This window comes from Tympanuchus pallidicinctus, unplaced genomic scaffold (assembly GCF_026119805.1).
Source record: "Tympanuchus pallidicinctus isolate F22 unplaced genomic scaffold, pur_lepc_1.0 scaffold1, whole genome shotgun sequence".
NCBI lineage: Eukaryota > Metazoa > Chordata > Aves > Galliformes > Phasianidae > Tympanuchus > Tympanuchus pallidicinctus.
Genome location: NW_026294618.1, coordinates 100,452,663 through 100,478,821, shown reverse-complemented (window position 1 = coordinate 100,478,821; position 26,159 = coordinate 100,452,663). Strand labels below are relative to the sequence as shown.

The window sequence follows — 26,159 nt, the reverse complement described above, 5'->3', positions numbered from 1 at the left end:
GTTTCTGGTAAAAAGTAAAAATAAGAAAAGGACTTAATAACCGTAACTGTGTCAGTTTTACTGCTAGCACATAATTAGTTCAGAAGAAGAGGATTTCAGAATGTCCACAGCATAACTGCTTCTCTCTATTTAGGTAATCTGCTTCTGATTCAGAAGCTTCAGTTCATGTTAATTTTTCATGTGTAAGAATATCTTCAGGGTCTATATCCCCAGAGCAGGGGCAGGAGGATGTTCCTTCCCAGATCTGGATTTTGCAGTTTGCAAAGGAAAAGTATTCAACCTAAGAGGAAAAAAAAAAAAGCACACACTTATGAAAGGACTTGGCTTTTCACCACTCGGGACTGCTCATACGTGATGCCTCTATTTCAGGCATGGGCTGGAGGGTTTCAGAATGCCATCAATCTGAAATGTAGCATCCACATACAGGCCCTCCCAGGCAGGTGCTTGGGAAGAGGCCAGGAAAGTGTTAGACCTGTGATGGAAACAAAGGAATCAGGTAACAACCTTTCCCCATGAAAGCCTCCATCAAGGGAGTGCAATCAAGGAGGCGATCTTGAGAGACAGGGCCAGCAAAGGCACATAGGATGAGGAGGCAGCAGGGACCTCTAGGCCCAGCCCTGCTTGAGTCTTCTTGAGTTCCTATTGCTTTTTCTGTCTAACCAGTGCAGAGGTAAATGGCATTTTGTAGGTGGCTGCATCACAACATGATGACCCAACGTCGTGACCCATGAAATCCACGATGGCAATGAAGGATGAATCACACCACCGCTGATTCAGCTCCTACATAGAGCCACCGTAGGTGTTTAATGTGTCTGTACCGGGCTTCAGAGAGTAAATCACACAGAAGCCAGGCTGGGAGACTTTCCAGTTTACAGCAGTTTGGACAGTGCTGTTTGATGCCCTTCTCAAGTCACAGTCTTTTTTTCTCTTGGATAGAGGTTTGGCTGCACACTTTCCCAAACCGCCTGCTAGTCCCTGAGGCCACCAGCAGCCTCAACGAGGCCGAGCAACTCGGGAGGTACAGCAGCGACCCGGCTCCTCCTGCCCACCCCGCTAGGTGGCCCTGCGAGCCCGGCCAACAGCCGGGGCTGCTCGCCCTGCACAACGCAGGCACAGCGCTGCACTGACAGCAGCCCAGCGAACACGTCGGAAACAATCTCTTTTAAAGCAAAAATAAGAGTAATTATATATTTTTTTTCCCCTAAGCTTCCTTTTTGAGGCAGCTCCAAATTCACAGTGTGCAAACTTGCGTTGATGGTTGCACCAGGTGGGCTTAGTGGCCTTTTCCAACCTTAATGGTTCTACAATTCTAAATGCAAAAGGCAGCCAGCCCTCTGTGCTGCCACACGGTGGGAAGGATCGTTTCTCCTCCTGGTTAGCGCCGAGGCAATGGACCGCTCTGACTGTGCCTCCAAATTCTGCTGGTGCCTGACAAATGACACAGCAATCCCTCATCCCAGTTCAGCCCTTACGAGAAACAGTGCTCTGATCTGATTCCTCCACTGTGATGTTGCAAAGTGAAATGAAGGGTGAAAATATTCTTTTTGGCTTCCCAGATAGAAACATGCAGTAACAACAACAACATTTGATTACTGTCAATGTGTGGATGTTCACAGTCTCACAGCAAATGCCTCATTCTGACAGTAAACAGGGGTAGGTGGAGGCAGGCATCTACAGCCTCAGGCTGGATTAGGCATTACAGGCATATTCAGCAGCTGCCTCTGAAAAGCAGAGATCTTGCTTTGTTGCTCTGAGCTACTCAGGTAATCCCTAAAGTGCTTCCAGAGGTCAGCTGAGGAGGGGAGGAAAGAGGAGAACTAAAAGAAGAGCATGCAGATGTGGTTTCTGTGGGCCTGTGAAGGAGAGGAAGCAGGAGGTAAAAGCTGGAAGGTGTACGTGGATTATGTGTGTATTTATTATTTAATGTCTTGTCTCCTCATAGCACTGAATCTGGGGAGAGAGGAAAAGAATGCCTCTCTCCTGTATGAGCTGGAGAAATCCACACCATGTTTCTGTATTTCTCTTTCCTGATCTGTCAAATAAGGGCACCAGCATTCAGCAGCCTCTAGCTGAGGCTCTCTTAAAAACAGCCTAAGATCTTCAGGAAGGAGAAAAGAGGCAACAGAACTGAGGTTTCTGAAGCCACTGTATATGCAGATTTCTGCAGCAGAAGTCTCTTCTCATAAAGGTTCTGTGTTCTGGAGCCATCAGTGGAGCTTGGGGCCTGCTGTGTCACGCACTGTACAAACACACAGGGAGAGACAATCCCTGCCGCAAAGGACATTCTATTTAAATAGACATGACAGAGGAAAAACAAAGGGAGGAATTGAAATGAGTTGACTAGCTCAGGGTTACACCAGTTGGTGCCAAAGCCAGAGGCAGCAGTTGGTATCCTGATTTCTAGCCCAGCAATCTGTTTTTTCTCATGGCCAACCACCTTTTGCTGCTCTAATGCTTACAGAGTGTTAATGGCACTACAGATAATTATATATTACTTGGTATTTTTAACTAGTGTGAGCTTTATGCATAAGCACACACACCACTGAACTCAGCCACTCCAGCTCCCAGCCTATGAGGGGTCTGGAGGGCACTGAATAGCACCTACAAGGTGACCTCTAGAGCAGAAATGTGACACAAGGAATGGGAAGGGAGGAGAGTCCAACTCTTGTGAAACCTAGCTATTGAAACACCTTCACGTCTTGCAACACCAAGTCAAAAAACTCTTTGTGTTAAAGATTTAAGAACAGACATAGGAAGTACTGCATTTATCTCATGTTAATCACCTAGGCAACAGGGAAAGCAGAAATGAGCTTCACTTTCTACTATGTTATATAATTTGTGAGTTTATTCAAATGCCTGTTCTGACATATCAGAAATACTTCTGGTTCTACTAAAAATTTGCATTTTTAAGAACTAGAAAAGGTATCAGTAAAGCAATCCAAATTGGTTTGCAGCTTTTCCTTTGATCCAAGCATTGTGTGCCTGCATGCCCAGATAGTTATCTGATGTCCTACAATCTGCATTAGAAGTAGAGCCACATTCTCTCCTTTAGGGGTTCCCACATCTGCAGAGCCCTGGTTGCAACAGCCAGGATTTGATTGAGACCACAGCCAAGGAAAGGGCTGGGAATTGTCCTTTCCTTCGCCAGCCAGCAGGAAACAGTTAAAAGCCTCTTCCTCAAGCCTGAAAGGTGTTACAAAGGATATAGCCCAAAAATGAAATAACACTATGCACACAGACCTGAAGCTTGTGTTATAACAGTGTAACACAGCTTTTAGTGAGCTAAAAGCAATCCAGCCTGCCCTAGGATCTTGTGGGATTCAAGTCTCTGCTGGTATCTTGGCTTGGCCAAGGAGACAGAAGGCTGTATCTTTTAGCAAGGGAGAACAGCAAGGTCATACTTCTGCAGGGGCTTCAGTCGAATCCAAAGTTGTTTCTGTTAATAAGAGAAATGTTAGTGTTAGTATCTGCTACATTGTACAAGGATGTAAAAACAGATGGGTTAAAAATCCTCTGTTGAAACTTATCCATTGTCAGAAAATCAGATCTTTAAAACATCAAATAATTCACAGTTCCATTCTAAAAAAGAACGGGTTAATTTTCATTTTGTTATTTCTCTTCTTATCCAGACTGCACTTTGCATCTGACAGATTTTAATTTTCTTTCCACAGACCTCTTCATTTCCTAAATGGAAAAAAAAGAAAAAAAAAAAAGAAAACCCTTCACCATTTGATGGTCCTTCCAGAAAATAACAATTTCATTCCCCCCTCTCCCCCCCAACACACACTTTGGTAGTGTCTTTATTTACATTGCTTCAAAACCTATTTTCCTTGTAAAGAAATGTTGATGAGGTTTGGCTTTCCTCTAGGCAGAGTTGTTGGTGCTTTGGTCTGCCTGCCTGAGCCCAACATGAATTCCAAATTGTTAGTATTATTTTACTGAGCAGAGCAGATTTTCTGACTTGAAACCGTGATGTTCCATTTTTGCCATACTTCTAAAAACTTTCCCCCAACTTTGTAAACTTCTAAGTAATTACAGAAAAGTCACAGAGCTTCAAGAGTAACCAAAGCCAAGATTATGAGGCCCAGTAACTGAGGGAATTAGGAATTTTTCCATTCACTTCAATGAGTTTTGGTTTAAACACTATGAAGTCAGATTCATCTGTACATAACAAATGAATGGAAAAATTCCAAATATGGACAATATGATACCATTCATGCAAACCACTGAAAAAGGTAGGGAATAGGAAAGGTGTACGGTCAGAATTGATACCAATCCTTCTTGCAAAATATCAAAACCCCAGAAAAGGACAAGAAGGTTTCCTAAGAAACAACAAGGTAAGCTTGTAAATCTTTTGAAGAGGGTGAAAGGAAAGTGGTGTTTGTGGCCAGAACTCCCAAAGCAGATGAGGAGAGAAAGCACAGCCTGAAAAGCACAGCACTGTTGGCTGCGCAGAGCATCAGAACCTGCCTCAGTATAGGCAGACTAAAAGTAAACCCTCACACGTAGGATGCAACCTTTTCTTCCAAGTTCATGCAATGGTATAGGGAAAGAAGTGAAGGCCTGGAAAATTCAGAAAGGAACTTCCATAGGAACTGCGCTGCTTCTCTGGGAAGCCCATTTCAATGTCTGACCTTTCCTTAACTGAAGAAATTCTCCCTAACAACCAACCTAAAGAATTTCCTTGTGTTTTATCACTTGCCACCTGAGAAAAGTGACCGACACACACTTCTCTGAAACCTCCTTTCAGATAGTCATCAGGAGTAGTGAGGTCTCCCCTCATCTCCTCCATATCAAACAACTCTGATTCCCCCAGCCACTCTTCATGTCTTGAAACACTAAAGGCTAAATCTTGGTTATTTTCAATGATTAGAATTAATAAATGAAATTCCTAATCATGCTGCATCTGCTTTTAAATTGTAACAAGAATAATGTCACACAACAATGCCATGCAACTATCAACACATGACAGCTCTAGGAAGCACTGGCACCCAATAATTTCCCTGTGGAAACATTGGTTAACATTTTAAAGTAAATAAAGAAGAATACCACTTATTCGTTGAAATCAATGAGCCTCCAGGAACCTGGACCACTAGGAAGGAAGTTGGGTATGCAGTCCAACTATCTTCCACAAACAGACTTGCTCAGCTTGGGCCCAAAAATAATGAACAAGCGGGCAGCCTTGGGTGTGCAAAGACAGACTGTGACATGGGGAGAAGTATGCGAGGTGGTAGATAAGAAAAGAGACTTTTGGAATACAATGATGGAATTTTGCAAGGAGAATGTCCTGGGGCATTTGGGAATTAACAGTGCCAGGTGATCTTTCAGACTTTGTAGGAAAAAAGAAGCGAACCTGCAGATTACAAATGGGTATAACACAAGACAGAAGCCATGTGCTGTTATTTTTACTTCCCCTGCAAAAGACATCCTCCCTTAAGTCTCAATCAAGGAATGTGCTGTACATCACAGAAGAGGAGGCAGGATGCAGAAATTCAGTAATTTCCATTAACCGACACAAGGCTAAAACCATAATTGATTAAACAAACAAACAAAGTGGTTTGGAGAAGTCTATTAGATTCTGCTTTGCTATTTACCATTCACACAAGTTCATTATAGAGTACAAGTCTGTAAGATGCCCATCTGCCTATTAATAATTGATTTAATTTAACACATGAAGTGTGTGTAATCTGTTTCCTTGTTCCTCTGTAAATATAACCTATGAATCATTGGTAACCAGTAAAGAAGCTGATTGACCACATGATGCTAGCTCTTTGCCTAACTCTAGTTGCTGAATTGCATTTAAGAGAGCTAAATGTCTGCTAAATACTCTGTGGTTATAACAAGGATGCTACTGGAAAAGGAGACAATTAGTCAGTGGAGTAAGATAACATTTACTCGTGGATAAGAGTTTATAAATGTGCCTTCATCCTTTTCCAGTATTCCCAAGTTGGCCTAATGTTACATACTAAATTACTATCAGACATAGGCCTCAATGGCTTTGGCCCAACATCTTGTGTCTCACAGACCTAAGGAAAACTTCCAATTCCAAACAGAAGGCGCCCTTATTGTCCATATATTGATACAAGTACTAGTACCATCTATCTATTTCACAATCACAAAAGATTTCCTACTTCCAGTACTCTTTAAAGGCAAGGAATTGACATTTTTCCTATTTAACTAAGAGGGAAATAAGGCACACGGAGTGTGCTGAGAATCTGACTTTGCAAGGGCTTTTAATTTTACTACTTCAACCATTTCTTAGTTAGTGAACATATGTGTGTTTTTCACCAACACCAAGATTTTCACTCAGTGTGTGTCACTTCTTTTGTTAGCTCCAAATGTGCAAAGCCTGAAAGAGTGTTTTTACTAGTGAAAAATCTTTCAAGAACTTTTATAAATTGTTCAAACTTCTGGTTTAAACTGAGTTCCCCAAAATGTTTCCTTTCACACACTTCTTAGTGCCAAATACAACCCATCTGGAATCATTATTAATTCTGTTGAACTGTGTAATTCCAAGCACTATTGCAAGTGCTGTTTTGTTGGGGTTTGGGTTTTTTTTTTTTTTGGTTTTTTTTTTTTTTTAAAGAACAAATTGATTCAGTGTTTTATAACCATAATTGGAATAAAGCATTAAGACTCAACAGCTCATTTTTTTATTCCAGGAAATGGCAAGCAACACATCTTGTAGTCAATCAGTTATATTAGCAGAGCAACACTGAAAAATCTTGTATCACGTAGCTATCATCTACACTTAAACTTTTCTTACTCAGTTATTTTCCATACAATCAAGTTAAAATATCTTTGGAGATTTTAAGGAAGTGCAGTGAACAGATCAGAAGTCTGCTCTACGCACCGCATTGGGCACAGCAGACAATTAGAAAAATAGATTCCCTGCTACTGAAGTTCCCAATCAAAAAGCAAAGTATATTTCTCCATATACAAATTCCAATCGAAATGTTAATTCCTGGTTCATCATCAGAAATACCATTAAATTCAGTTTGCAAGAAGCCTTTCAAAAACAAACAAAGCAAAAAAAAACAAAGGCAAAGCTTGTGAACGTTGTCATTAACATAAGTAGCACAACTTGACTCAGCACACTGACTCAAATCCAGAGAGGTCTTCACTCAGATCCCCTTGGAATTTCTCACACACTTCTCCATGTTGAAGCAATGTTGGAGACACTTAGGTTGCAAATTCGGCTCTTTTATGGCTGTGCTGGGGGAAGTCGTATTTTTTCATTGTCTTTATTTTTAGGTGCCAGGAAATTTTTCACTGAGAAAGTGGTGAGATGCTGGCAGAGACCCACGGTGGTGGGTGCTCCATCCCTGGAAGTACTCAAGGCCAGGCTGGATGGGGCACTGGGCAGCCTGAGCTGGTGCTTGATCTAGTGTTTGGCAACCCTACCAGTGGAAAGGAATGGAACTAAGTGATCTCTGAGGTCCCTTCCAACCCAAGTCATTTTGTGGTTCTATGATTCATACCTCCACAGGATTGCACAGCCTATCTGGTGGTACCATGCCAATGAAGGACAGAGGCTGCATCCACCACACTTGTAGATTAAAGTATCAGACTTTCATTACAGGTGACAAATGCTCAGAGACAGAGATCTATAGCTATGGAAGCAGCCAGTTTCAGAGTGATACAATTATGAACTCACAGCCAGACTGTCACGATACAAACTAGGCTCAGTACTTATTTTTTTGGATGCTTTTCTGGTGCAATTTACTGTTACATGAAAGATATCCAAAACACAGATAAAAGGAGTAGTTTTCCAAGTGCAAAATCCCCTCCTACTGTTAGCCATAAACTCACCATAAAGTAAGACACCACCTGTGTCTCTGGTTCAAAGCCTTGCTCAAAATAGAGTCAATTTTTTGAATTAAGATGAGGCTACTCAGGGCCTTATCCAGGTAGGTATTGAACATATCCAAGCACGGAGAGCCCACAACCTGTCTGAGAGCCTGTTCTAGTGCTCAATTACCTTCACTGTAAAGAGAAGTAGAAGTTCTTGTATCTTAACAGCATTTATCTCACTGCAACCAGTGTCCACTGCCCCCGGCCCTTCTGTTGTACACTTCCAGAAAAGTCTGGCTGTACCTTTTCTGTGACCACTTACATAGTTACAGAGAACAGAGAGATCCTCCCTTAATTACCTTCTCTCCAGGATGAATAACCCAGCTTTGTTAATCTGTCCTCGTATACCATATGCCCCAACAACCTGACCATCCTAGCATCGCTTGCTGAACTTGCTTGTCCATGCCTACACTAGTGTGGAGCTCCAGACTGAACACAGCCCTGCAGATGCAGTCTTAGTACAGAGCAACAGGAGTAATCCCTTCCCTTGAGGTTCTGGCTATGCTCCTGATAATACAGCCAGTATGCTGCTGACCTTGGCCACGGGGGCTCACTGCTGGCTCTTGTTCAGCACATTGTCCCCCCACATATGTTTCCAGCCTGTGCTGTTGCATTATTGTAGCGTTCTTCCTTAGTAGGTGTAGGACTTTGAATTCGCCTTTGTTGAACGTAACGAAATTTCAGTCAAATAACTTTTGCAGCCAGTTGAGATCCCTATTAAGCGCACAGCCTTTCAGTGCACTGACTGTTAACTCTATTGTGTGTCATCAGTGAACTTGCTGGAAGTCCATCTCATTCCATTACTCAGGTTTAATGAAGACATGAAATAGCATCAGACCCAGCTGAAGCCCTCGAGGCGCACCATTAGTACCTAGCTGCTAGTTCAACTTTGGTCTGCTGCATGCTATTCCATGGGCTGGCAGCTCAGCCAAGTTTCCATCAACCTTCCTATCTTGCTCTTCAGTCTTTCTCTTTCAAACTCGGCTCCAAGGATACTTCAGGAGATTGTGTCAAAAGCCTTGTTAAAGTTCAGATAAATGACATCCGCTGTTTCATATTGCCTGCTGAGACCACTGCCACCCACTGGAACTGCCCACTTCACCAGCAGGTACCCAGCATCACTGCTGACACCATTCTGCATATTGTTGGTCACAGAGTTTGTCACAGGGACCACATGAAAGGATCCTAAATAAACTGGTATGCTGATATAGCTACAACATAGCTATGAGAACTTGGTTGAATATCAATGCCAAAAGACAACTACAAAATAAAAATTGTTCAAAAACATTGGAGCAAAGTCACCAAATCCAAGTGAGAAGAGTTTAATGTATTAGTAGTAAGCTTCCCTGGAATATTCCTGTAATTACTACAGCTCTTCAGGCACAAAGAAATAATTTTCTGGATTTGGATCACTGTGTTAGTTAGTCTGACAAGCCCAAAAATAAAGTAAATTTTCACACATTAATCATTAGCATATTTGCCTAAGAAACAGCGTGCAGAATTCATGCAAAATCAACAGCTTATTCAAGTAAATACATATTCATAATTATTCTATGTGAAATACTGCTTTCTGATTTTATTCACTGAATACTAACGACATTCCTGACAAATAAACCAAAATAACAGTTCCCCTGTTACTATGGAGAGGGAGAGGAGAATGTACTGTGCTTAAAGACTAATCATGAAATCTTTGGAGTAAGAACCAGATACTGTGATCCCCTTGTATGCTCTATATATATATATATTGTGTATATATATACATAAGCTCAAGATTTTACATTCAAGGTTGTGGAGAGAGAAATGGAAAATGCTCGTGAGCTGATCTGGAGACAAACTGAAGAGTCATTTTATGGGAGGGACATTTTCCATCATTCCGAGATGCAGAAAGGGAAAGTATAGTTCTCAGCTGAGGTGAAACAAACATGAAAGCAGCTTTGGCATTAGCAAACAAGCTGCCTCTTAAATTGATTCTAGCTCACTGGACACAATCATCACTATCATAGCCAATCCCTTCCACATCTCCTGCAGTTCACAGCACCAAGGAAAGATATATATCCTCAAAGGAATCAGTATGCATCTGTGTGCACATACACACCTGCAGACACACAGCCATTTGACTCCTAATCTACATAATGTGATTTTCTAGCATCTAGCAGAATACAATTGCTCCTTCTCACTCCCCTGATGCATCACAAGGAACTAGCATAAAATGCTTTATTACCATGGCTGTAGAAGTAGACTGTGAGTCACATGGATCACAGAGCCAGTAGGGTGAAGACCGCTCCCTGCAATATGGAGCCTGCAGAAGCACTGCCAAGCAGTGAGTGCAGCACTGCCAAGCGTCACTGCAGCGAGGCGCAGACACTCAGTGCTCTATTCAATAAAGGCCAGGTTATGCTGCATTTCCCAGTATAGCTTAAAATAACATTTTACACTTTACCACCTTCAGCAAAGATTGCTAAACACTTTGCACAGATTAATGGCATTCAGGTTCCAAGCACCCTTTGTGGTAGTTTCCCATATGGCAGAGGGGTTTTTTCTTCCCAAGTAGCACACTGCTCTCATTATTATGCAGTAGACTTTTTGTTTCTGCATACCCAGCCTGGGTTCTTACAAGAAAGTGATTATACTTGCCTAAATGGAGATACTGGTGACAAGATAATTTATAATGCTTTGCTGCATAATCATGAAGCCAAGGTCAGGGAAACCTTTGACGTAGCGTAGTCAGGGAAGTTGTAAATAAAGCACACACCATGAAAGGGTTCAGTCTCAGTGTGAACAGACGGACAAGAAAGAACAGACAAAAAAGAACCTCCCCCACTCCTGCCGTGGTGAAATCTCACTCCCTCTTTGTCTCTGCAGATACTGTGGTTGGCTAATTAGAGGAGGAGGTGGAACTATGAATCCAATCTCACTTGTTCTCAACTTTACCATAATTCCTACGTTTGAGAAGCCAGTGAAGTGACACAGCACTACTACAACTTCCCATTCATCAGCACAAAGCAGAAGAGCAGGAATTGGGCTAAAAATAATTAAGAGGCAGGATCAGATACTGTGTGCATACATCTGCGTGTATGCAGGCATGTCAGCCACAAGCACTGACTGGAAGCAGCAGCAGCAGAAAAGGGGAAGATAAGCACTACTTGTATTTTTATCTCAACATATGAATACCCATAGATGTACCTACAGCACGCTTAGTAGAGAGGAAATAACGCCTGAGAAAACTGTGCTCAAATTGTACCATAAAATCAGTATTGGCATTATTTCACATGCACTGCTATTACTTTGCATCTGAGCAACAACAGCAGAGCTTTTCAGAAAGCACTGGACCTACTTCTATACTTCACCTTTGTAGGCAGGCTGGGTACGAGATGTGGCTGCCCATGGATTCTGCCTCAGAAGCACAGACAGCTGCTCCAGGGCCTCCTTCCAAGGCCACACTAGTCAGACACATGGGTACCTGTGGTCACCCGAGCTGCTCTTCTGTATCTGCTTGGATGAGATTGCTGAGAGAAGGAAGATGTACTAGATAGGTAGGCCCAGGACAAATGGCTGGCTCATATGAGTAGCTCTGTGTGAGTATCTGCAAAAGATTCCCCAGCGTTACCACTAGACAGCCTAAACATACAATTACTCACTCATTTTCTAGGAAAAACCTTAACTACATAGCGTGTAGCTCTGCTAACAAGCATACTGAGAAGAAATAACAGGCCAAATCCTCAAGCCAGTATAAACCAATTATATTTGCTTGCCTCTGCTAGAACGCTCTCTCTTATTTCAGCTCAAGAGCTAATGCACAGTACCTTAATATGCATTTATGTTAATATTTCAATGTTGAAGAGGTAGATCGTGCAACTGGCACATCAGACTACATGTAACCTCAAAAACCTTAAAGGATCTACCTCAAATAACCATTCAAGAGTGACTGCCTGGCATGCGTAACCTCCCTGGAAAAGCCTTCCCACCCACAGTACCTCCTTGTGATCAACATTTCAGAAAGACGATAGAGATTTCTATTTTAAAAACCAGAATTTTAAAGGAGAGAATAGGTTAATGAACAGAAGAAGTTGTGAACAATTAGCAGCTTTAGGCACTGCAAGACACAGGGAAAGAAAACATCAGTAGACTTTCCAGGTCCCTTCAGATCACAGCTGTAACCCTCTCTCCAACACTGCCTCTTGGCAGAGACTGAATCTATCCCTAGGGTACAGGCTCAGTGCCAATCACTCCACAGTGTTACTGAGATGCATAGCACCATAGCACAACTCACCAGTGGGTTTTCTTCTGCATAGAGGTGCACTAGGAGGAAAAGGTTGAGGTCACAAGTGAACTGGCTGCCCTGCAATGACAGGGTCTGGCATCACATAAGCTTAAAAAATAGCCCAGAGTAAGAAGTGTATGCAGTATTTTCTTTCACACAGTCTGATCTTGCACTGCTATGCAACTTGAAATATGAGTACATACAAGAACTGAAATCTGTCAGAATTTGCAATCTTTTCACAAAGGCTTGTCATTCCTTTACCAGATAACTCTCTGTAAGACACGATGAAGAGGGAGTTGGAACACATCATATTAGAATGAATACAAATGTAATTATCATGCTTTTCCAAACACTTCCACTTGAAAAAAAATCTGTTAAGTAACCCTGAATCAAGCAGGCTGATCAGTCAGGAATAAGGCAGTTGAATTAGTAAATCTTCCTGGCTCTCATTTCTGAAAGACAAGATCCTGTAATACTTACGTTAAACATTAGCTTACTTTGTGAGGAACCTTCAGAAATCAATGAGGATTGGACTACATGACTAAGACTAGCAGAATACAATAACAATTATAGACTAAAATTGGCCCTTGCTTGGGTATTTGTTTGATTTTTTAGTGTCTTTCCACGTTCTTCCTCCTCTATGCTCAAGAAAACACAGAACCTCCCCCCTCACAGAAACCATTCAAATGGCTTCTTTCTCTTATATACAAGAACTGCCAATATTTCTTGTTAAAGGAAGGTAATGTTTGACAAAACTTGGCAGATTTGAGTGTTATTTCTCAACCTGGACAGAGACCAGTCTTTCTGACAAAATGGAAGCAGCAATTTGTGGCTTTTAAATATGAAGTGGTTTATTTCTTTTTGAACAAGAAGCATAGCCGAAATCACTAGAGAAAGCATAAGAAAAGCAACCTGGGTTTAAAGAAAAGGAGATAAATGCTTGGAGCATTTCTTTTTAAGAAAGAGTGTGGGGGAAGAAGAGAAAGAAATGAGGGGACATATTTTCCATTTGCAGTTCATTTCCTCAAGTTTTCCCAGAAGCAGAACAGACTGTATCTTGTTAGAGGAACCAAAAGCCCAAAGATACTGGTAAAGAGAAGAGTATCAGCGTGATATAAAATGGAAGTGGGAAAGAAAATCCCTCCAGCCTTTTATTTTGAGACAACTCAATGTTAAATCACATTTTGCTGCACAGGGAAACCTTGTCCTTTGAGAGCTGCAGCTCAGATTTCTATATCTTCTCTAGGGTCTTGCCTCCTAGGTGGGACTCCACAAATATCACTGCCAGGTGTCAGGCACAGCAGGCTCCTTGCTTCAGCCCAGACAGAAAGACATTCTGTTGAGGGAGCAGAGGTGGGGAGAGTTCCTCACTGGCCTTAAAAGGAAGCAGTTGAGCCTCAATGGCCAACGTACTGAAGAGCAGGCAACTTAGGTTAGGCAACTATAATGCAATGGAAAATGGGGCAATAACAGCAGAGCAGCAAGGTCCCAGACTGCAGCAGCCATAGGCACAAAAATAAAGGAAAAAAAGCTGCTTACCTTCAAAAGGCCTCAGGCATACAGGGATCTCAAGCAAGATATTCTCAACTTCACTGCCAACCCTTAAATGAGGTCTGGGAAGGGGTGGATCCTGGCTGCACACCTTTGATCACTCAGACGCATTGCATACACCTGAGCTTCCCTGGGTTGGCCCTGTCTTCCCACCAGATGCTCAATCACTGCTTCAGGCTGTGACAGCATTTCTGCTACTACAACCCACAGAGACAGCAATTTTCTGACTTTTCCTGATCAGTGTGTGATAGTGCTACAGATGTTACTGTGGCAGAAACTGCATTTTTGATCAAAAATATTATTTTAGTGGAAAATTAAAAAACAGGTTACTGAAAAGGAAGCAGTCCAAGAAAAAGTTCCCAAACCGCTGGGATTTCAGTAATGAAATCACACAGAAATCAACCTACTTCTAGGGTGCAGGCACCACATAATCACAGAATAGTTTGGATTAGTGAGGACCTTAAAGACCATTTAGTTACAGTCCCTGCCATAAGCAGGGTCACCTCTCACTAGATCAAGCTGCCCAGAGCTCCATCCAACATGGTCTTGCTGGTTTCCTGCCTCCCCTGCTTAATTTTTCACACAAGTGGATGGAGAACTCCTGCACACTGCAAAAAGTAGGCTGAAGGAAAACCCACCAGACAGCAGTGTTCTGTTTCTGTGTGACTGTGATTCACTCTGCCTGCTCCACAGCTGAGGGACAGGCTGTGATGGGAGGCATTGCCACACAACTGCATTGCTATGTAACTGTCCATGCTTTTGCACCTGCTTTAAGTATCTATTCCCCTCCAGTTTTGTACAAACTTTTCTGCTTGAATCTAGTGCTTTGAGATTTTTTCAGCTTGTTTTTCAAATCAGGTGCTGTCTGGCTAACTGAAACCTAGCAAGGTGAAGAAATGGGCTGCATCTCGTTGGCGGTATTTTCTGCTCATCTCATAAAACCACATAGGTTGAAATGAGGTACACAGCATCCCTTCCACTCTTGTTCTTCAAAAGCGTCCTAATTTCCACGGGAAACAAAAAACTGTGAGCATAGACTGGAAGGCCTTGCAGTGTGGTCAGAGAGGTGACAAGGGAAGCAGGTCTGCAGGCACCTACCTGATGGCAGAAACAGAGCTAGTGTGTCAGGAGTGTCTTATTCTTTCTGCAGATACAGGCAAAAAAAGATTTGTTGCTTAGTGTAGTGTTGCTTCCTATTTTGGAACTGGATTTATCTCTAAGCTGTTACTTCATTTCATGTTCCTTTCAAGCTCCTCTTCTGTGCAGAACATTTTAGAAGGAAATGCCACTGGATTACACAGCTGCTGTCTGCCTAGGCTTTAAATATGCCAATTTGCATCAGTCTGTAGGCAGCACTGAGAACAGGCTGGCATTGACTACAGCCTTCCTGTGTTACTAGTGGCATCTTACTTTCAAATTCAAAACAACTGAAGGGAAAAGGTGTAGCAGAACTATGGAGAGACAGTTCTGAGGTACTAAAAATATTCCTCCTTCTGAGAAAACCAGGTGAAACACAATACCCTTGGGGGAAGCCCTACAGAACATCAGCATGAAGCTATAATAACTGATGGAGGAAAAATGAAACTCCTGAAATAAAAAAGCCCCCATTTGTGGAACTAATCAGGCTAGGAATTAAAGTTATTGAGAACAAGTCTATTAGTAAGCACACTGAAAACATTTTAAAGATAAATGGAAACAGGTACTAAGAGAAAGCTAAGTCCTATCCTTGCTTTACAGACTCAAATAATTTGGATAAGAATTCAGGTGCAGAAATGCTAGTCAGAAGCAAAGCTCTAAAGCTCTGCAGTAACCATTTCTGTAATTTCTGTTAACAGAAGCAGGCAAATCATTCTGGGAAGCATTTCAATGTAGCATCACTACAAAATCTTCTAATGTTGCCTTTGTAGAGTACAAAGTAGGTTTTCATCTCCTATAGAGACCTGCTGTACTGCTGTTCCATCTTGGGGTTATGCAAGGTCTGCCTGCCTTGGCAGACTGAGAAGAGGAGGCAATGTGAACAGCCTGAAAATTGGCTGTCTGCTCTAGCTCTTGTTAAACTGATTCTTGGTATAAGAGTTATCACTTGGGAAACAAAGATGTTGGGCTAGAATCCCTACATGAAGGAACTGCCTTGCACACTGGTTATGCATCCTCATTTGGGGACTGGTATATGTGTACATATGAAGGGATTCAAATTCAGAATAGTCTCAAACTTCTTTCATTTTCAAAAAGCAAGCATAAATATCTGCTAGGAATGGATGGAGAACACAGATGTCAGAAAACAAAGCAACAACGCTTTAATTTACTGCCATTTGCACTTCTTTGTATGGGAGACTTTTAAAGGGTACAGTACTGAGAAAATGCTACACTGCAGAATCACAGAATTGCAGGGGTTGGAAGGGACCTCCAGAGATCATGGAGTACAACTCCTTGCTAAAGCAATTCCCTACAGCAGGTCAGACAGGTAGGCATCTGGACAGGTCTTAAGTATCTCCATAGGAGACTCCATAGCCTCTCTGAGAAGTTCCAGTGGTCTGTCACCCTCAGAGTAATGTATTCAGTACTTCCTTAGAGAAAGGAAGTTAACTTTTAAGAGACATGCTTTGTTGAATTAAGTTAGAAAAGCATAAGGTTATTTAGTAGTCACCATTCTGTAGGCATGGAACCAACCTTTGCTGAATGATAATTAACGTTATTTCAAGACATTTCTAAGTATTGGTTTCAACAATTCCATTATTTCAGTACTGAATACTCAAAAGTGCCTCACTCCTCAAAATTACCCGATACGTTTCATTTGGCACATTTGAGCCCAGGGTTCAGTACCAAAATGTAACCCCATGGCAAAGCACTTAAAAGACCTTAACTACTAAATTAACATCCCTGTTTTCAAACAGATGTGTGAGATGAAGAGCAGACTCTTGATTTAGTGCTTAAAAACTTAAAGATCATATAGAATTATTTATAGAAACTAACTTAGCTGCAGCTATGATTATCCTGTGGGATTCATTAAGACCATGTTTGACATTTAAATAAGTTCTTGTTTCTGGTGGCAAGAATGACAGTGTGTAAAGATATTACAGGATATAGAAATGAAGATAAAAGCTTCAGAAGCACCTTACACTTACTTTCTGCTCCGTCTGCCCTCTTCTAAACTGAAAATATGACAAGAGGGATGGTGGCTTCTGAGGTATTGCATGGAAAGAAAGGAGAAAGTTAATTGGGGAAGCACCAAACTAGACACTTGAAAGAAGAGGATTAAGAGAAATAAGAATGCTTCTGAATCCAGGACTACCAATCATTAATCAGGCATTATGGAGCCCAACCTCATCTTTATTTCGCATGCAGTATAAAGCAAGTGATCAGATAGGCCCTTTTTTCCCCCAACAGACCTATGCAGCCTATCAAAAAGGCAGGATACATTCACAGCAGCACTTCTACACAAATAGCATACAGTGCCCTAAAATAATCCTATGAACAATGAAAATTACTATAGATTTTTAATTTTGCCCTTTTTCCTCCCTGACACCTCTCAGTCTTCCAATGATAGCCTGTACCATCAGCTGGATGTTTCTGCTACAGCTTTAGGGAAGCCAAAAATGCATGTGCATTTTGCTCCTCATTTATCTTTCAGCAACACTCAAACATGAGACCTTCACACATCTTGAGCAAATGCTTGCAAGTGTTAAAGATGCCATTAGTCACCTGGGCTTATGCCTGCTTGACTCCCATTTGCTTATGAATATCTACTAGCCATATAGAAGAGTATTTCTTTGTGCCTGCAGGTAGCAGGAAATAGTGCTCAAATACTATCATGGTGAATGTAATATAAAAAGTATAGAAAATCTGAGTAGATTAGTCTAAAACATGGATGAAGATGTGTTAGGAAATGATCCTTTACTTGAAAATTGGTCTTCCCCTCAGTGTGGCATGGATTGGGATTTTTTGTTCCCTTGATACACTATAAATCCTGAGTTTTGCCCTAGACAAATAGATATACATCAGTATAAGTGGGTGAAATATATAAAATCTGGCAGATTGAATGACTATGAAAAACATTCCACTTTTTATCAGCTTATTATGTGGATTCTATATTTGGTTCTGTACTGGTTGTATGTCTAGGAAGTATTTCTTAACTGCAAATAATCAGAAAAACAGCACACTGAAATACATATTCACCTGTTGTACACTGGCACATTCTTCTTAGGAATAGGCTCTTAAATTTAGAGTGGTTTTTAAGAAGTTGGTTTAGAACTTTAAAAACAATTTTAATGTTCTGAAGCTACATACATTGAAGACTGAGAGGCTGTAGTATATGGACTGACTGGTACCCTACAGACCAACCAATAGAATTCTTGTTTGTTTCAGTTTATACAGACTTGGATGCTTAGCATCTTGCTCTGAAATTTAGCTGGAAATCAGAGTTAATTCCAAATGGTTCAGAATTATATCCAAACTTTTATACCCCAATTGGATAGGACAAGGAAGAATGGGTTTAGTTTGGATATCAGGAGGAGAGTTTTTACTCAGAGGGTGGTGACTCACTGGAACAGGCTGCCCAAGGAGGCTGTGGATGCCCCATCCCTGGAGGCATTCAAGGCCAGGCTGGATGTGGCTCTGGGCAGCCTGGTCTGCTGGTTGGTCACCCTGCACATAGCAGGGCGTTGAAAACAGATGATCATTGTGGTCCTTTTCAAGCCAGGATGTTTTATGATTCTATGGTTCAGATGCCTACGGTCTCTCAAACACTCCTTCCTACAACAAAAAGACCGAGTTTTAAGCTAATAAAAAACTTTAGAACAGATTCCAATTGGCCTGATTTTCTTTCAGTAGGATTGATCTGTAATTCATAATTTCTGGCACATCTCCCTAGAAAAGCAATATGTCACATCCCTGTTGCAACACTGCATCTGCAGGACTGAATATATATAGCCCTCAAGATACACAGGGACGTTCAGCCTGAGCCTCTAATTTGTAGTTTACCTACATGTTCCTATTTGATTTACCAAAGGCTTTTGGATTTCTGCTCAACCTTGTTCACTTGGAAACAGTTCTTAGCACATGTATTAGAAAAAAAGTGAACAGAAAATACAGGAAACTGGATGGAAAAAGAACAGTGAAAAATGCAGAATAACTGTCCTGCACTAGTTGATCTCTGAGAAATTTCTCATCTTGCACTTTCTCACTGTGCACCCTTCAAACGCTAACCAATCAACTAATTATCATTTCTTTGGCTAATGAGAAATAATACAGAGTAACTGACTGCACTTTGTAAAGGAGTGTAAACTACATGCTTTAAATTTTCAAGCCATATTGACTCCATGTTCCTTCTGGAGGTACCCTAATGGATTTCAGAGACATTTCTAGAGGACGCACAGCACTGACAGATATACTGAAAAACTGCCAAATAAATCTAAGCAGTTCCATATTGGAGGGAATTTTTCTTCTGTTTCTTAAAGGCAGAAATTTCAAAGTACAAAGTGAATTTGAAAATGTAAGCAAAGACAAAAGTGGAAGGCTATAGCCTAAATTACTAATTCAGGACATGCAGATTGGCTATGTGATAATACGTACTCTCATGTAAAACAGAGAGAAAAGTGTTGCAGAAAGAAATGTGCATAAAACTAAACCCTAGTCATATACATTAGTGTATATCCAAGTTATGGTAATCCATCTACAACAATACCACAGAAGAACATGAATCTAACACCAACCTTGAGAATATTAAGAGGGCCAATCCAATTCCTAGATAATTACCAGACCATGCAATTATCCCTTGTGCCTGAATGCGATGGAGCAAGAGAAATATTAAATATCCTGAAGGATGTTATGAAGCCTGCCACTTTGTATAATGGAAAGCAGCAGAGGCAAGAAGACTGGTGACACAAGCAGAAATTGAGATTCTTGGGGAAAAAAGGCAGGTATGGATAAGTTTCTCCGTGATCCTTCCGATGCCATCTGCATGCAAAAAATAAGTAAAGACACTCTGAATCCCTAGGACAGAATCTCTTGATTTCATGCCAATCTGCTCTAACAACATTGTTTTGAAACCAGTGAGGTTATGCAGAGTACGGGCAGAAACTGGATGCCTGTTCAGGGAGAAGCTTACAGTTCCCCAGAGGATGACAGGCAATAACACAAATGGAGATTTTGCTCTTTAAACTTAACATTAATAATGCCAAGCTATTTCCCTTTCCACACTATTATGACTAGTTGCTTTTGTTATTCGTAGTTACAATTACTGGTAGTGCATTAGGGCCTGGAGATCTTGACTGTCATCAGTCCCAAACTGATGCAAACACCTCATAAGATGGTGCATGTGGTCTATCCGCCCACAGAGCTCACTTCAAAAAGACAAAGCAATCAAATGGAAGGAAGAGATCAGAGAAATGGGAAGGGAATCATCCAGAGATCACAACTCCACGTCAGGATGGAAATCAAACCGAGACGAGCATCCAGCCCCATGCATTGGGACTCTTTCTCAACAAAACATGCACAAAAATTCCAAGCAGATCTTGTAGCTACGCTTTCATTTTGTGATGCAGATCACTGAATCATACTCTGGTTTGGGTTAAAAAGGACCTTTAAGATGAAGTAGTTCCAACCCCCTGCTATAGATAGGCACAGCTCCCTCTAGACCAGGTTGCTCACAGCCCCATCCAGCCTGGCCTCCAGGGAGGGGGCATCAACAACCTCCCTGGGCAACATGTTCCAGTGTCTCACCACTCTCTCAGTGAAGAATTTCTTCCTAATATCTAGTTTAGATATGCACCATTCCAGTTTAAAGTCACTTTCCCTCATACTGTCGCTACATGCCCTTACAAAAAGTCCCTCCCCATCCTTCCTGTAGGCTCCTCCAGGTACTGGAAGACCTCTATAAAGCTCCTCAGAGCCTTCTCTTCTCCAGCTGAAGAGCCCCAGCTCTTAGCCTGTCCTCATAAGGGAAGTTCTTTGGTTTCTCTAATACATACTGTAAGTTACCTATACAACATGATGGATTACATTTTTAGACTGGTACCTGGTAAAACTTGAGTGTGGTTCTCTCCTGTTACACGTTTAATTATTTGACATAGGCAAACAACTGTTAGCTCCTCCAGCTCCAGCTGAAGGCTATGAACGCCTAGTGAGAAACACACGAGAACACTGGGTACAAGAAACTCCATTCTGAACATCAGCCTTTCATCTGAATGGATCACCAGGCACTTTCAACAGCAGTTCACAAGATCTATTTAGCTGCAGATCTGATAACTGAGGCGTGATAACAGGCACATGGTCACTGCAAGACTGTGAAGTGGGACTGTGAGCAATAATCTGAATACAAATCCTGTGTGCTGCCAGGGGTTACAAACTCTGTAATATCAAATCAGGGGAGAATAATAAGGTGTTGTATTTTTTGTTTGTTTGTTTTTGGTGTTTTTTTTTTAAGATGATTCCAACTGTTTCTTTCATGTCAAATACATGCAAATAAACCTGAGCACCATAGGACAAGTTAAAATACACATACTTCAGAGAATCTAAATATATATAAAAATATATATATTATTATATTATATATTATAAAAATATAACATTGTTAATCTGAAGCAACTAAAGAAGACACATAGTTTTAAGGGGAATTCATTTTCTTTTTTTCTTTTTCCCAATTCAAGTCATCAGAATTCTAAAAAACAGATACTGGAACTTTTCTCCTTGAAAATGGTATTTTAATATTACTAAATTATTGCCAAAGAAGGAAGCTTAGTGAGTATACCATCACAAGGTTAAATAAGAACAGCAACAAACAGAGACAAAGGCAGTGCTAATGATGCAAAAAAAGAAAAAACAAGCCATTTCACCTGACTAAACCAAATAATAAACAAAGGCCTTTGAACTGCTAACAAGTTAATTCACAAATTGTAAGTTTCAGTATTAAATATAATACACCACAAGAAACTTTCTCACAAAAAAACAAATTAGAACCAGCCTGAACTCAGCTTGGCTTCCACTGTGGATCCCTGAGAGGGGAAATCCTTCTCATGCAGGTGGAAAATAACTGCAAGCTTTGCCCTACGGTGAGTATGCAAGAGGTTGAGACAGGGTAAAAGGGGCAAGCAGGAAGGATCTGACCTGGAATAGAACAGCAGACTTAAAAGGCACCAGTAAATGAAAAGTCATTCCAAGATTAGGGTCTCAATGAAAAAATAACAAAGACGTTTTTTGGTATGCAGCTGAAGATAGATTCCATATGAAAACACTTAAAAGGCCTAATTGGTATTTTTCATTCTCAACCCTCTCTGAATAAGCACAGCATATAAAAAAGAAATAAAAGGCACTTTCAAAAACTTCCTGAAATGTAAATGTGGAAGCTACGCAACTGATGTTTTCACTTTTCAAATCAAAAAGATTTTGATGTTGCAATTCCTTCACACTTTTTTCCTTCCATCTGTCTGATCTTGTCCTCACTTCCTGTAAAAATACTACAAGTGAGGAAAAAGAAAACAACTTCGCCTGAAAACCAAACTGACTTACAGTCAGATAATTCAAATGTTCCAGAAGCCTTGTGGAAAATTTTGAGAAGGCACGGAGAAATGTTTCCCATTTTCAGACTCTCCTCAGTACTCAGTTAATCTCTTACTGGGGCACATCTAAGATTTTCTACCCTGGAAAGGACTATTCTGGATAGTATTTGTTTCCACTTCTCATAAAACAAACAAAACACAACAACAACCCCCTCCCCCCCCAAAAAAAAAAATCTGACAGAATGAATTTGGAACATCATTTTGAAAATACAAAACAAACGTAAGAAGTGGAAACTTAGTGTAAATTTCCTCAGGTTGCCTAACATCTGTTAGTGGTACAATGTATAAAAATACATATAATACATTCAGTTAACAGCAGAAGTACACGCGGGAAAAAAGCTATTATTGTGTTGATGCATCGGACATTAAAGCCTTCTATCTTAATAGAGCTTGTAGAATTAAACTGCTTGTAAGAACAGGCTTAGCACCAGCAATTGTTACAGAGCACATTAATCCGGGTGTAGAGATGGTCATAAATGGCACACAGGCAATCCCTCATTTCTGGCATCTCAGTCAAAAAAATAATACCCACGCTCTCTAGGGTAATTTGACTCTAAAAATTCATTCCTGTCCAAAGAGCTGTGAGAGCCTACTGTCTAACTGTATAGCTCAGGTCCTCTTTCCAAAACAAATGCCTGCTGAAAACATAGAGCCCAGGCCACTCGCGCCCAGAGAGCAGGAATGCAGGAGACCATGTGGGATAGCACCACCTAGTGACTAATATCACGGTAATGCCACCGGTAAAAATCAAGGGGAAAACGAACTCAACATAAAAGCATGCCATGTCCCATTTAGCTTCATGTTGTTTTGTTTCTTTGTCTTTGGAGATATCTCATTCTGACCAAATATTGTTATAATTGGGGAGGAAATTTAGTCTAAATTCAAACTATCGGTTTTTGGTAAAACATAATCCTCTTTTAAAATAGGCACTTAATTTTGAATTAGCACTTTCAACGCCATAAATATACAGCGTATCTGGGAATTCAAACCACCAAAAACCCAGCTCTGCAACCATGACTCAAGTGAATAAACATGAGACATCTGTGGGACTTCTTCCAGGAGCAGGAAAAGCAGCATATGTCTCTGAAAGTGCTCAGAGCAGCGCAATTCTGCCAGCTTTACCATGTACCCCCTGTCTGCTGGTTGAAGCTTCAGCTTCTGGACTTGAGTGCTTCCATGCAAAATCACAATTTTTACCCAGAAAGCAAAATGATTTCCTGACTCCGAAGCTTACAGAAAAGGTTGGGAAAAATGTAAGATTCTCAATGCCCCAAACTGGAAAGTGCCATAAGCAATAGAGATGAGTATTTTAAAATGATTGAAAATAATTGAGGAAATGTAGGTATGGGTGTCTGGAGGTGGCAGAACCACAGAATCATAAAATATCATGAGTTGGAAGGGACCCACAAGGATCATCGAGTCTGGTTCCTGGCTCCGCACAGCTCTACCCCAAATCCAAACCCTGAGGCTGAGCGCTGTCTAAACACTCCTTGCACTCCAGTACTGGGGCAGCATCCATCACCCTGCGGGGCAGAGCCTTTCCCTAACCCCCAGCTGCCCCTGCCCTGACAGCTCCATGCCGTTCCCTTGGGCCCTGTTGCTGTCACACAGATCAGAGCTCAGCGCTGCCCTTCGCTCCCTTTGAGGAGCTGCAGTCGCCTTGAGGCCTCTCCACATCTCCTCTGCTCTGAACAAACCCAGGGACCTCGGCTGCTCCTCACACTCCTTGCCCTCCAGACCCTTCTCCATCTTTGTAGCCCTCCTTTGGGCTCTAAAACAGCTTTGAGCCCTTTTTTTGTTCTTTTTTTTTTTTTTTTTACTGCAGCACCCAGATCCGCACCTGGTGCTGGCGGTGAGGCTGCACAGCACAGAGGTGCGCTCTTGGGTGCAGGTTATCAGGAAACCACCTTTCAGCAAGGACCACACACCCCAAACTCCAAAGGTTTGCTCTACTATTTCTGAGCTACCCCGTGAAAAAGGCTGGAAAAAGGAGGGAGAAAGGAAAACTGACAAATAGTATAAATGTGACAACTGTCGCTAATTACAGTGCTATTAAACAGCACAACTTATACCTACAACGGAACTTTTTCAGTAGAGTAGTGGCCTAAGCATGTATACAGCCACCAGACCACCAGGTATTTTTTCACTTGTATTTTTTGTATGGTTCCTCTTAGGGCTTTCATTAAAAATAGAAACTAATGAACAAATCCATTTCTATGACTTGTCTTTCCCATTTCCACAATGATTCCAAGTTTCCTGGGATAGCAGGATAAAGCAATCTGAAGCAGCAAAAGTATCCTCTTCATTGCCTGGAATGCAGTGGTTTATACAGTTGTAATATACTACAAGAAACAAGTCTTACTGTTTCTGTTGGTATTTTCACCATCAAGTGAGTTTGTCTTTGTTGTTCATGCCACTTGCATCCTTCAGCTTGAAGTCAGTGCAGCATCTAGGCTACGTTTTCAAGCAAAGGATTTTGCAAGTTGATCCCACAGTTTGTTCAGGTCAGGGTACAGGCAGATCTCCCCTGCTCCTGGTATGCCCAAAAGCGTAATTCCTCATTGCATTTTCCATCAGTGCTGCTTTCTTTTTTGTCTGCCTTTAGGGTCAATGCTGTGTTTTTCCCCACTCTGCTGTATCATTAATAGCACTCTGAAAGAGACTTTCTCTGGATGGGAAATGTTTGGTGAATTTTTAAATGCCATTATTGATTTCACATTAATTTCCTTTATGAACCAGGAAAACCTTTTATGTGAAGCTGTAAAAGCCAAGAAACATATGACAAGCTGTTTGAAAAACTACTGCCTGGAAGCAGTCAGAATCAACGAATTTATTTTCCTTATTTTTAAGTAAATTCTTGAAATATACTATATCTTCACTGACTAGCATAATCCATTCTGAAGTATACAGCAAAAAAAACTTTGCTTTTTACCTGCAGAGATGACCACCTCTTGAACTTCTGCTACAAGTAGGGGGACTGTGCCCAAAGCCATTTCCTTCTTTTCCTCCAGTGGCCCAGGACTACACAGTACAGAATGACTGCCTCTGAATCGGCTCACATCACTTTTGAGGTTTCTGTTTCAGGACATCGAATCTGTAAAAGGGCAGGTAATTCTTTCATGTAAGCAACCTCTGTTACATCAATTTATTTCACATCCCATAAATCTGCTTCTGGACACAGATTATTGACTGCTCTTTAGTGAATAACTTTTTAGTCATTTTCTGGCCTCAGAAAATTGCCTTTGAAATATTTTATGCAAGAGTATTCATTATGAACAATCAATGTACTGAAAATGTCAGCACCTCAAGAAAGCATTTTATAAAAGATGAGTAAATTTACATTCACACTTATCTTTCTGTACTTCTCATTCTTCTAAGACGTACGCATTACATCAGTGTATAATTATATGAATTTGATGACCTGAATTGAATAATGTCAAAACTGCCTTACTTGTATTTCAGAAAGGGAAAGCAATCAATTTAGAGCTTTGTTTTCTTTACCATTATTTTTAGATATGACATCTGTCATATCATGCTTGAAAGCAACCCAACGTACTTACCCCGGCCTATCTCTTTGTATGCTTAGTCAGAAGCCAAAACCAGATTTGTTCAGATGGAACTACAGACTACACAGAGGCATTTACACAAAGTGAGAACGTCCTTTGTATCAATCGGAGGGTGGAAGGGTTACTTGCACCCACTTATCCTGATGTTAAATTTTAAAATGTAGAACAATTTGAATATAATTTTTTTAATACGAAAGGAGAACAGATTGTTTTGCTTCATTTAATAAGCTTCAAGCCTTAAAAATGATTACAATCCAAACACTCCAGAAAGTATTTTAAAGATGCTGCCAGCTAATTAAATTCAGGAGCAGCAGATTCTAATCTACCGTGCAGGATCATGTGAAGTAACAGTATCGGTCACTTTGGCTGCTT

At 41.0% G+C, this 26,159-nt stretch overlaps 1 protein-coding gene and 1 long non-coding RNA gene across 9 annotated transcripts in view; both read right to left on the bottom strand.

The window, feature by feature from the left end:
* Window positions 1–26,159, bottom strand: part of FOXN2 (forkhead box N2) — a 96,843-nt gene that overhangs the window by 61,903 nt on the left and 8,781 nt on the right. For all 8 annotated transcript variants that reach the window (XM_052682272.1, XM_052682263.1, XM_052682323.1 and 5 more), the window contains one exon: window positions 25,154–25,315. In XM_052682272.1, the coding sequence (XP_052538232.1) occupies window positions 25,154–25,214 (61 nt within the window). In that variant the 5' untranslated portion in view covers window positions 25,215–25,315. The remainder of the gene's footprint in view (window positions 1–25,153; window positions 25,316–26,159) is intronic.
* Window positions 1,557–13,645, bottom strand: LOC128080339 (uncharacterized). The gene is made up of 2 exons (XR_008206612.1): window positions 11,202–13,645; window positions 1,557–3,436 (listed from the first exon to the last, which is right to left on the bottom strand). It is a non-coding gene; the product is annotated as an uncharacterized LOC128080339 (long non-coding RNA).